General features: G+C 29.7%; 3 protein-coding genes across 8 annotated transcripts; 2 read left to right on the forward strand and 1 right to left on the reverse strand.

Moving 5' to 3' along the window:
- The first annotated feature begins 306 nt into the window (after window positions 1-306).
- Window positions 307-5,057, forward strand: LOC116429970 (leucine carboxyl methyltransferase 1). Its single transcript, XM_076365993.1, has 4 exons — window positions 307-701; window positions 1,507-1,690; window positions 1,771-2,122; window positions 2,206-5,057. Exons 1-4 carry the CDS (start codon window positions 492-494, stop codon window positions 2,408-2,410), a joined length of 951 nt encoding a protein of 316 aa, XP_076222108.1. The 5' UTR covers window positions 307-491; the 3' UTR covers window positions 2,411-5,057.
- A 283-nt stretch (window positions 5,058-5,340) lies between these two features.
- Window positions 5,341-9,084, reverse strand: Acadvl (Acyl-CoA dehydrogenase very long chain). 4 transcript variants are annotated; one of them, XM_031986620.2, is made up of 8 exons: window positions 8,924-9,084; window positions 7,794-8,001; window positions 7,498-7,716; window positions 6,928-7,356; window positions 6,595-6,858; window positions 6,152-6,508; window positions 5,821-6,033; window positions 5,341-5,740 (listed from the first exon to the last, which is right to left on the reverse strand). In XM_031986620.2, exons 1-8 carry the CDS (start codon window positions 8,944-8,946, stop codon window positions 5,603-5,605), a joined length of 1,851 nt encoding a protein of 616 aa, XP_031842480.1. In that variant the 5' UTR covers window positions 8,947-9,084; the 3' UTR covers window positions 5,341-5,602. The 4 variants fall into 4 exon arrangements, with proteins under 4 accessions (XP_031842480.1, XP_031842489.1, XP_031842470.1 ...); XM_031986629.2 differs by having other exon boundaries at window positions 8,792-8,941; XM_031986610.2 differs by lacking the exon at window positions 8,924-9,084 and adding an exon at window positions 8,396-8,784.
- Window positions 8,909-11,267, forward strand: LOC116431399 (mitochondrial nicotinamide adenine dinucleotide transporter SLC25A51). 3 transcript variants are annotated; one of them, XM_031986781.2, is made up of 4 exons: window positions 9,202-9,476; window positions 9,863-10,126; window positions 10,214-10,541; window positions 10,621-10,769. In XM_031986781.2, the coding sequence occupies exons 2-4, from the start codon at window positions 9,980-9,982 to the stop codon at window positions 10,638-10,640; spliced, it is 495 nt and encodes a 164-aa protein (XP_031842641.1). In that variant the 5' UTR covers window positions 9,202-9,476; window positions 9,863-9,979; the 3' UTR covers window positions 10,641-10,769. The 3 variants fall into 3 exon arrangements, with proteins under 3 accessions (XP_031842633.1, XP_031842615.1, XP_031842641.1); XM_031986773.2 differs by lacking the exon at window positions 9,202-9,476 and adding an exon at window positions 8,909-9,129 and having other exon boundaries at window positions 10,214-11,267; XM_031986755.2 differs by having other exon boundaries at window positions 9,198-9,476; window positions 10,214-11,263.
- The last annotated feature ends 36 nt before the right edge of the window (window positions 11,268-11,303 follow it).

Genomic DNA, 11,303 nt, shown 5'->3' on the forward strand with positions numbered 1-11,303 from the left:
AATTTAATTTCCTTTGTCATTGATTTCAATAAATTAAAAGCTCAAACAAAATTGTATTAACTTCCATATTTTATTTATAAAGTATGTATATGTAAATTTCACAATAATTATTAAAATCGAAACAATGGAGTGTATTTAATATATTAATGCGACATGTACCGTTAGAAATTTGAATTCAATAATTATCTTCGAAAAACAGCATAAACATATTGTTTAAAATTTTTATGAAAAAAATAACGATTTGAAATCATATCGTTTTGAAAATAGCTAGGCTGAATTACAGGATATCCCCACTACCAACTGACCCGCGCAGCAACGCAAGCTTGCGCCGCAAGTGGATGCGACATATACAACGCATACAGCAGTGTAGTCAGTATGGTTGCTTGGGCAGGTTTTCTTCCGTGAGTAGTGAGGTAACACGGTGTTCTCGGCTAAAGGATAAAACGTTAAATAATGATTTGTCATAACTGAGGTGAACCAAGATCGGTGTAATGATCAGAGATATGGCTGACGATGAGGCCATACAGGCCACAAATGACGACGCCAGTGAGTGTAAAAGATACGCGGTGCAACTTGGTTATTGGCCTGATTCATTTATCAACTTTTTCGTGAAACAAACCGGACGCAAACCGCCTGAAATCAATCGCGGTTATTATGCGAGGGTGAAAGGAATCGAAGTGTTTATCGACAAGTTTCTCAAGGTATGTAGCCTTGGTTCATTACACGCGCGAATCTCGTTAAACTCCGTGATCAAGATTCGCATAACCTAGAAACATGATAGAAACAATCCGGAATACAGCTGATTCGAGTTGCGAAGGATGTGTGCAGTGTCGGAAACCTTGACCTGACCGAGGCCCTGTCCTAATTTCCGAGGTCCCCCCCTTTTATCGTGGAACAACAATATAGGTTGATCTCATATACTACAGGCACACTTTCTTTCTTTTTTTTTTTAATATTCAAACGATAAATCATTTATGAGATACAATTGTAATAGTTGAAGATTGTTTAATAAACATAGCCTCGGAAGGACAGTTATTAATTAGTTAACTCTTATTATGAAAGTAATAACATTACATTATTACTACATTATTGAAACATATTGCGGGAATTAATTGTTAATCCTATAATAATACGTTTACTGTTGGGACCACTTAACATTTACATATTTACATAGCAGGTACTTTCTACATTGCCAATATTACATGCTTCATTTATGATTAAATAAATGTATTGTTTAAGTGGAACAAAATTTTGTTATGTACTATAGCAATTATAATAAAATTAATATTAGCATATATTAGAAATTATAATCAATGAACATTTGCTCAAAGTATTTGAATTTAGATTTTACATTTTTGAAAACTTATAAAATTTATCATAATATAATAAGGATTAAACTATAAAATAAAGATAGTATACGATAGTAAAATGGATATTATAAATGTGTACTTGAGTAATTTAGATGCATAATATACACAGAAAAATTCATTTATGCCATTGATATAGTTGTCCGGTGAAAAGAGTCAAATCATAAACTTGGGTGCTGGATTTGATACACTTTATTGGAGACTTAAGGAAGCAGGAAAAAGTCCTTCAAATTTTATAGAGCTTGATTTTCCAAGTGTTACTGCTAGAAAATGCTATCACATCAAAAAGCACAAACGGCTGATAGACATGTTGAATACAGAAGGTTGAGTTTCTAATCTTAATTATTGAATTCACCTTATGTAAACAATTAGCTTGTACCATTAAATTACATTTTTTTTACAGATGGAGAAATTAGGTTTTCAACAATAGATCTACATGCCGCCAATTATCACGTCATGGGAACAGATCTGCGGCAGATATCCGAACTTACTCATAAATTAACACAAGCAGAAGTTAATTTTAATTTACCAACCATGTTCCTTGCAGAGTGTGTCCTAGTGTATGTAGACACTAGTGCAGCTTCTGCATTATTAAAATGGCTTGCTGGCAAATTTCCAAATAGTATTTTTGTTAATTATGAGCAAGTGAACATGAAAGATACGTTCGGTAAAGTTATGTTGTCTAATTTACGTAGTCGCGGATGTTTATTAGCAGGTGTAGAAGACTGCAAGTCTTTGGAAACTCAGCAAAGACGGTATACGTCTACTTTTTTTATATTTAGTAATTTAGGAACAATTTACTTGACAAGAAAAGTAATTTAATGTAATTGTTTTTCAGATTTACGATAAATAATTGGGAAGGCTCTAATGCATGGACCATGGTAGAGGTCTATGATTCACTGCCTCAATCTGACCGTAGTCGAATGGAGCATATAGAAATGTTGGATGAACAAGAACTTTTAACTCAGTTATTACAACATTACTGTATCTCGATTGGTTGGAATGGACAAACATTTAAAAATCTGTCTATAGCACAGGGTTAGCTTTCCTAACTCTTATAAGTTACTCCAGGTAGTAATACTGTATCATTAAAAAAAACTCTATAGGCTTGTAAGTATATGTGTGGCAACTAGTGATGCAAAATCATTATTTATTCATGAAATGAATAAGTTGAAATGTTTCAATTCCGATTTCAATATCTTTCTTTTCTTTTTTTCACTGAAAATACAAAATTTTATTATCCGATTTGTAAATGAAGATTTAAAAAATTTATATGCACTTTAAAGACTTTGTGTGTACTTTTCTTTGCAAAACAAATACATAGTTTGTACGTCTACTAAAACATACTACATTTTTAAAAAGTATTAAAACATTGTAAGTAGAATTGTATAAAAAAGATACTTTGATATTCAAGTATATTTCATTTTATTTGGAAGTTATACAATTTATATTTCTATTCAGATTACAATAATGTGTTATAAATGTTATAATGCGTATACTGTAAAAATAATATTGATAAAGTTTAAAGTTTATTCATATCTTTTCAACAGCTAGGTATAAAAAATTCAAATTCTAAAATGGCATATTTAAATATTTTTTTACTTGTGCAACATTTAATTAAGTTCTAGAAATTCTATTTATTTTCTGTAAAATTTATATAACAGCCTATAACATAGTCACCAACCCGAGGTACACAGATTTAAAATTTATATTATATACATCTGTGGATCCATTATTTTCTTATGCAACTTACCACTTTATACTTGGAAACTCTTATCTTTATAGAATTTACTATTATATAATAACATTTTTAAGTGTACTTTGAGTATATTCATATATTTCTTACTAAATCGTTATAAGTCAGATTAGTACTACAAACTATTCATTAATTCTCGTCACTTACAGTTTCTCCTAAGCGTGATTATATAAAATACTAATATGCAACGAAAACGAGATTTCGCTTAAATATAAATTCAATATTTAAGTATATTATTTCCACAGATTTCAGATGATTTCAGTTCAATAAATTCTATGCACAGAAAGGATCGATTAAGGTACAACTGATGTTCTTGTACTGCTATTTATGCCACTAATAGAAAGTAACATTGAATTTTGTCTTCTATTAGAAAAAGAGCAAATGTATATACAGGAAGTTGTATTTTCACCATTGTCATCACAAATAAGTACATTATACTTATATAGATGAATCATAAAATGATAGTGAAGAAATTCTCAGGAAGCAAATTGTTGGCAGGATAATGAGACTATACGTATACCATTTTTCTACCAGTGGATTACGAACTGACTCATTAAATTGCCTACAACTTGATCGCTGAATTAGTAAAGATTTATTTTCTTAAAAAGGAACATCAGGGTTACAATATACACAAACTAAGAACATTATGAGAATTTACACGGGACTTCTGTTATAATAATAACAACACAACTATTTTTACTTGTCTCATATTTTAGTATGTTAGCTCTGAGGTGACTCAAACTATATTTTTCTCATTCTTCGTGATGATATATTCACCAATATTCTCATAAAGGCTTATTAGACCATAAGATGTAACATTATATAGGAAACCACATATAAATATGTTTAAAAAAAATGAATTGTGAATTCGTATTATTGAAACTTGTATGTTTTTGAACATAGGATTGCATACCTGGAGTAACAAGCACTAAAAAAAAAAATAATCCAATGTTCTATTTTTCTGGAAAGTTATGGATCACGGTTATATCTATCAGCGACAGTAGATTGATTCTTTCCAATTTCGTGTTTCAGACATTTAAGAATAAAATTATACCTTGTGAGAATAGTTTTCATACAATCTTACTTTATTTACTTGAAACGATATTGAATATACATGTTAAGTGTTTTAGACAGCTTAAAGTTTGAGAATCAAATTGTTTGTATAGTTGGTTATTGCAAATTGGAACAAAACACTGCCAATATATCATTAAAAAATTCTTCAACGATAACTCACGATTAAGTGATAGTTGCTTTTACAAAATTAAAAATTTCGAATCTTACCAGCGTCATCAAATGGTATTTTTATTTATTTATTTATCTTTTTATCGAAACAAATACATCGAACCTAAGAAATAATTTTTTTGTTCATTTATAGACTTTAAAGAAATGATAGTTTGAATCTCAAACTTAAGAAGTACTTTTAAAGGATGCGAATTACACAATTCTATGTTTCTGCATGTAATTTATTCTACACTTAATGTTATCTCTGTCTTTTATGGATGCTGTAAAAGTTCAATCATACAATGGCTATACAAATATTCTGTGTGCTTCCATGTTATAGATCATAAATGGGGAACTGGTGATCTGCGCGTCACTTGTTTTTTAATGTTTCACTAAGTGCCCTCCTCCATATCATCTACTAAGCTTGTACCGTAGCCGTAGTGGCATCAACTAATTACAAGTATATGTGAGTGTAATGGTGATTAGAAGAGGAGAAATTCGACTGCGATCGTCAAAACCTAGTAGATATTAAAGGGGGGTCGCCCAGCGAAACAGCGAAAGAGGTGAAATGGTCCGCGGGCCACCAGTTCCCAATCTATGTTATAGACGGATGTAAAATGATCATAAAATATGTCCTTACTTTGCGTAACGTTGTGATATTGTTAAATTATGCATTTATATATTGCAATTAAAAGAAAGTATTTGAAAATTAATATTAATTAGAACTTTAAAAAATATTTACAATACTTGTTTTCTTGTATTTAATAACAAAATCTTCAAAGTGCAAACAAAATGAATAGTGATAATTTCATCGAATATTTTGTGTAAAAAATGATGATAAAGAAAAATGGGTAAGTGAATATGGTTCTTTGATTTAGATTTAATTTAATTTAATTTATTATATAAAAGGGACATGAATATCCTGTACATTATTCGAAACTGATTTCATTATTCTGTGAGGATTAACGAAAAATAAACAGCATCTATCTTCATATGTATAGTATTATCTGTAACAATTTTATTTACCATTATTTTCTCGTGTAAAAATAAGAAAAATATTTTACATGCGTAATTATAAATTTATATATAATATCTCCAATATTATATTACACATTGCATTGCTCGTTACTTATTAAAGTATTTAAAATACGAATTACGACTTCCGAATTTCAGGCACACAATCATTCAATTTTCTAGCCTATGTATGAGTTAGTTATCCGTAGCATTCATTTTATAACATTAATCATTTTTTATGTAATTAAAACCCTAGAGGATTTAGCTGAACGCATCCGCCATGATCGCACGTGTTTCTCGAAACTTTACTTATTTTTTGGAATACGTCTAATTGTTTATTAGAAAAAATTACACCTATGTTATTTGCCACACGATGAGATGCCTGCAATGCAATTAAAAAGTGTTAATACAATAACAATTTATTGAAACAGTAAAATTAGAAAAACAGACGACTGTTCTTACTTCATTACACCAAATCTCAGCTAAAAGCAATTCATGTTCTGCAGTTGGGAGATTTTTATTAGCAGCCATTGTTGCTCTGCTCAATACGACAGCCATAGTGAATATGTCAGAAGCTGATTGTGCTATTCTATTGAGAACAAATTGTTCATCTACAACTTTATGTCCGTATTTGATGAGAACAGATTCTATACATTGACCAAAATTTTGCATATTCTATAAATAATTAATTATCAATTAATACTCAATTCGGATTGATAATAGCTATAACTATAAAAGCAAGCTATCATTTAGTATTCACAGAGCTATTGACATTATGAAGAAAGATACGAACCCTGGCGCACATTGCAGCGCTTTCTCGTAAAGTTGGATGAACTAAATGGCTAAAATTAGGCGCAGATTCTAAACCAATTACTCGTGTTGCCCTTTTTGTTGCTTCCTCAAGAATCAATCCCAAATTGGCAGCAGGATTTTTAAATGCTTTTTGTAATTCTTTCAAATGACTTCCCGCATATTGTATTCCAGTAAGCGCGACAAATAAACGGAGAATATCATTAGTTCCTTCAAAGATTCTGAACACACGTAAATCTCGCATAATACGTTCGAGACCAGCCTCTCTCATATATCCCATTCCACCTAATATTTGAATAGCTTCGTCGCAAACCCACCACGCGGATTCTGATGCAAAACACTGTGAGAAAGTTACATTAAATATTATATGACACTCAGTATAGTATAATGATATAATTAATCTTTGATTTATTCAATAAATTATACTTTAGATATCGCAGCCTCTAGGTGGTAATCCTGACTTCCACAATCCATATTGCCACAAAGTGTATATGCAAGAGATTCCGTTACATATTGTAACATTGCCATACGGCCTAATTTTTCTTGGATACTTCCATAATTATGTATCGTGCGTCCGAATTGCACACGCTGTGTCGCATGATCAACAGCTTTTTTAATACAGTAACGCATGGTACCAGAAAGAGCAGACACCATACCAAATCGACCATTGTTTAAAATAGTCATTGCAACCTGAAAGAGCATATAATGTATGGCAAATGTATCTAATAGTTTGTAAGTATTAATTATGATAATTAATACCTTAAAACCTTGACCTTCTTTGCTTAACACATTTTCTGCGGGTATTTTAACATTATCGAAATGTATTTCAGCAGTATTACTACATTTAATACCCATCTTCTTTTCTGGCTTTCCACTTGTTACACCACCAAATGATCTTTCAACAATAAATCCAGTAACTTTATCTTTTGTTTTTCCAGTAATCGGATCTTTTACAGGAACTTGTGCAAACACTGTCATTATTTCTGCTATACCGCCATTTGTTATCCAGATTTTGCTTCCATTTAATATATAATGTGATCCATCTTCAGATTTGACTGCTCGAGAATGAATCGAACCAGCATCTGAACCACAACTTGGTTCGGTCAAACAAAATGCTGCCACATCTCCATTACATACTCTTGGAAGATATTTTTGTTTCTGGTCTGGTGTACCAAATAAAAGTATACCCTGCATTTGAAACAAAGACTTGAATAAAAATCCTTAAACATCAAGTTAATAATAAGAAAAAGAAGAAATCTAAACTTTTAGGATAACATAAAACTATATTAAACTTAGAGCTCAATAAAGGGGCATGAGAAAAATGTATACCTTAAAACCTATACTTTGATGTCCTCCTAAAGTAATACCAACACCTAAATCATGGTACCCACAAATTTCTACACATCTGCAATATTGAGTGTTATTTAATCCTAAACCTCCATATTCTTGTGGGACTTGAAGAGAAAACGCACCCATTTCCCACATTGCAGCCATGGTTTTTTCATCTATGAATTCGTTTTCATCATTTTTCATCGGATCATTAATTTCCTTGAAATATAAATTTAAATAAAATTAATTTCTATGAAAATAATAGAATAGCATTTTTCATATACAAACATTTATACCTCATAAAATTTTTCCATGGGATCAATTAAAAGTTTTAATGTATCAGTTTCCTCTTCAGTTAATGGTTCTGGGAAAGGAAATACTTGGCTAGATTGCAACTGACCTCGAAAACTATTCATAGTAAAGGATTGAGATTCTTTTGTTGCTGCCCCCTTTTCTGTTTTTTCTTCTGATGCATTTTTCACAGCTGCTTGTGTCGCTAAACATCTAAAGCAAATAACATTGCAAAGACATTTCACCTATTTATTCATTCATATTTAATATTCAATTGTATGTTGTACCATAACAATATAAATAAAAGTATACAAAACAAATAATACTTATAAGTTTATTTATGTATGTCATTGATCAAAGTCCGTTCAACTGATAAATCTGATATCAACACAGATGTCTGAACTATCAAATTAATAAATACCTTTAACGATTCACTAGTTACATCTGTCAATAAACCTGAAGCTTAAACGATTACAAAAATTCAAATGTATGTTAATTAAATACACGTCTATATTTTTGACAGTTGATCATTAACAGTTGAACGTATTGCAATATGTTGTATGTAATTGGTGTTCAAATATAGTATTCTTATATAAAAATAATTTACTTGACATTTGAGTCGATGATCTGCAAAAATCTTCGGGGTTTTTTAGTAACAAAATTTGCAATTCGCAGCATTCTGAGGTTAATTGAAACCAACAGATATTTAAAAGACAAACGAGAGAGAATGTTTCCACGTTTGAAACGATAGAACTAAAACTTTCAGACTCACGGACCGATTCAATACAATGTAGGTATAGAAGTGGGGCAAAGTTCTTGTACTATTTAGTCAGTTGTCACTACATGAGATCACGAAAAATCGTGTTAATTTATAAATGATCCACAAATAATTGCGTCTTTTATATCATTTGTATATATATATACAAAATAATCTAGTCAATTAATGGTTAGCTCCAATTTGCTTTATGTAATTACAAATTACGTAGTTGCATAAAAATCTTACAGGAAATATCCTTAATAAACTATAATGTTGAACTAGATTTCTTTATAATTAAACCAGCGCCACCAAAAAAAATATTCAGTCAAGCTGAATATAATACGCAAGAAAAAAAGCTATTCTCAAGAATTAACATACTTTCTATATCTTTGTTTATTCATAACATACTACTACTAGAAATGTTGTAATACAAGTCGTTTAAATGGTTCTTTTGTTTTATAATTTAATTCGTGGTTCGTGATTCGAACGGTAGAAAGCATTGAAATATTCTACCTGTCATTTTACTCAAAATTCATTTGAACTGAAGATACAGATAGAATTAACAGAAGAAATTGAACAAAGCTGTAAGTTTTTCTTTTTTTAAATAAACATCATATCTGTATCATGTAAAAATTGACATGTTCTTTCCGTAAGATCCGAGCGTTTTGATTGGTTTATACTTGATATTCTAATCGGTTTTACTGTCATCTAGTTTTGCAAAATAGAACCTTAAAATCTAGACAGTAAAACAAAATGTGTGTGTTAAGTACTGCTCCTGTTAATTTACAAAGGAATATGAAAGTTCAATGAATTGAAAAATACGATAATGAAATTTAATTTGAAACATATGTGAACGGGGAATATGGGTTGAGTCATGAATCGCACAAGACGTGAATTGAACATTTCTAAGATTATATTATATTTGCAACGTGTAATAAATTCTCACTAAATGAAAGTTACATAATGCGGCCAACGATAACATGTTTTACATATTGAGTTTTATTTATTTAATTATTGTTCAGCGCATACAACAATTTACATTTTACACAGAATATTTACATTGTTTTGTTAAATGAATTTAAATAAATATATTTTAAGACTAATATACAAAGTGCAATTAATTTTTTTGTTTATGCGAAATTTACCTAAATAATTTATTTAATATTACTATCATAATACTTGGATGATATTTAGTACTATTATCGATTCTTTATTTGTGTTTTTTTTCTTGTAAACGGTTATCATTCGCTGTAAAAATTTGTGTTGCATTATAAATATTTTAATTTATGGAAAATATAAATGATTTAATCATTACAGGTAAATAATTTATTTGATCCGAATGATTTGGAGAGGATGATATAGAAGAGAAGTAAACATGATTGGCTGTTCTAAATTGTAGTTCTGTGTAAATAAACTATTCTACAAAATATTAAAATGAGTAATGTTACTTCGCAAGATGTTTCATTAAGATCATTATTAGCTTTAAACAATAATGATTTTAAAGAATTTGTTTGTGGCTGGGGGGCTGCTGTTATTAATGTATCCATTACCTTTCCTATTAATAAAATTATATTTAGACAGGTATGTAAAATAACTATTGATTAATGTCTTTAGCAATAATTTTGTACATATAATAAGAACATCAATTTCTTTGTTATCATTATACAGATTTTGGAAGACGTACCAGCCAATACTGCTTTCAAACAATTATCCAAAGAAGGCATACGATTGTTGTACCGTGGAATTTTACCACCTCTTTGCCAAAAAACTTTATCTCTTAGTGTAATGTTCAGTATGTATGAAGGATGTAAAGAACGTCTGTACATGTTAACAAGCAATGATGTATTAATTAGAATATTAGCAGCCCACTTTGCTGGAACTGCTGAAGCTATACTTATGCCACTCGAAAGAGTACAAACACTGCTACAAGATTGGCGGTACCATGATAAATTTAAGAATACTTCTCATGCATTTAAATATTTATTGAAAAATTATGGTATATCGGAATGCTATCGTGGTTTAGTTCCAATTATATATAGGAATACTTGTTCTAATCTTACGTTCTTTATTTTAAGAGAACAATCAAAACGATTAATGGGTGACCAGGAATCGTTGGTAACAAGTTTCATTAATGGTGCTTTAATTGGTGGCTTCACAAGTACCGTATTTTATCCAATGAATGTAATAAAAATACATATGCAATCAAAAATAGGTGGTAACTTTGAGAAGTTTATGACTGTTACACATGAAATATATATAGCGAGAAATAGAAGTATAATGTCATTTTATAAAGGTGTGCATTTGAATTGTATAAGATCATTTATTAGCTGGGGAGTGATAAATGCATCTTATGATTTCTTTAAACAAATCATGTTTTAATAATAATTCGAATTAGGAACGAATATTTATATTTATTTAAAAAAATTTATCTCTAATGAAGCCAGTCATAGTTTAATTATTAATGCCAATAATCGCACATTACTTCTACAACAGTTCAATAGGATTGCACAGATGCAAAGAAAATCCTATAAGAAATCTTGTATAAACATATAGTAGTTCTATGGTTATATTCTTACAATTATTGTAAAAATGTTATAAAATATTATTTTTTTTTAATATAAACGAATAAATGTAAATTATGGTAAATAAAATTGATAATAATTGTTCTAAATGTTAAAGAAAATAATATAAAATTATCTCGTTCTTTATTCTCAGTAGGAGATTTTTCCATAATTATGTATCATGTAGATTTCATACA

The sequence above is a fragment of the Nomia melanderi genome, chromosome 3 (assembly GCF_051020985.1).
Source record: "Nomia melanderi isolate GNS246 chromosome 3, iyNomMela1, whole genome shotgun sequence".
Classification (NCBI taxonomy): Eukaryota; Metazoa; Arthropoda; class Insecta; order Hymenoptera; family Halictidae; genus Nomia; species Nomia melanderi.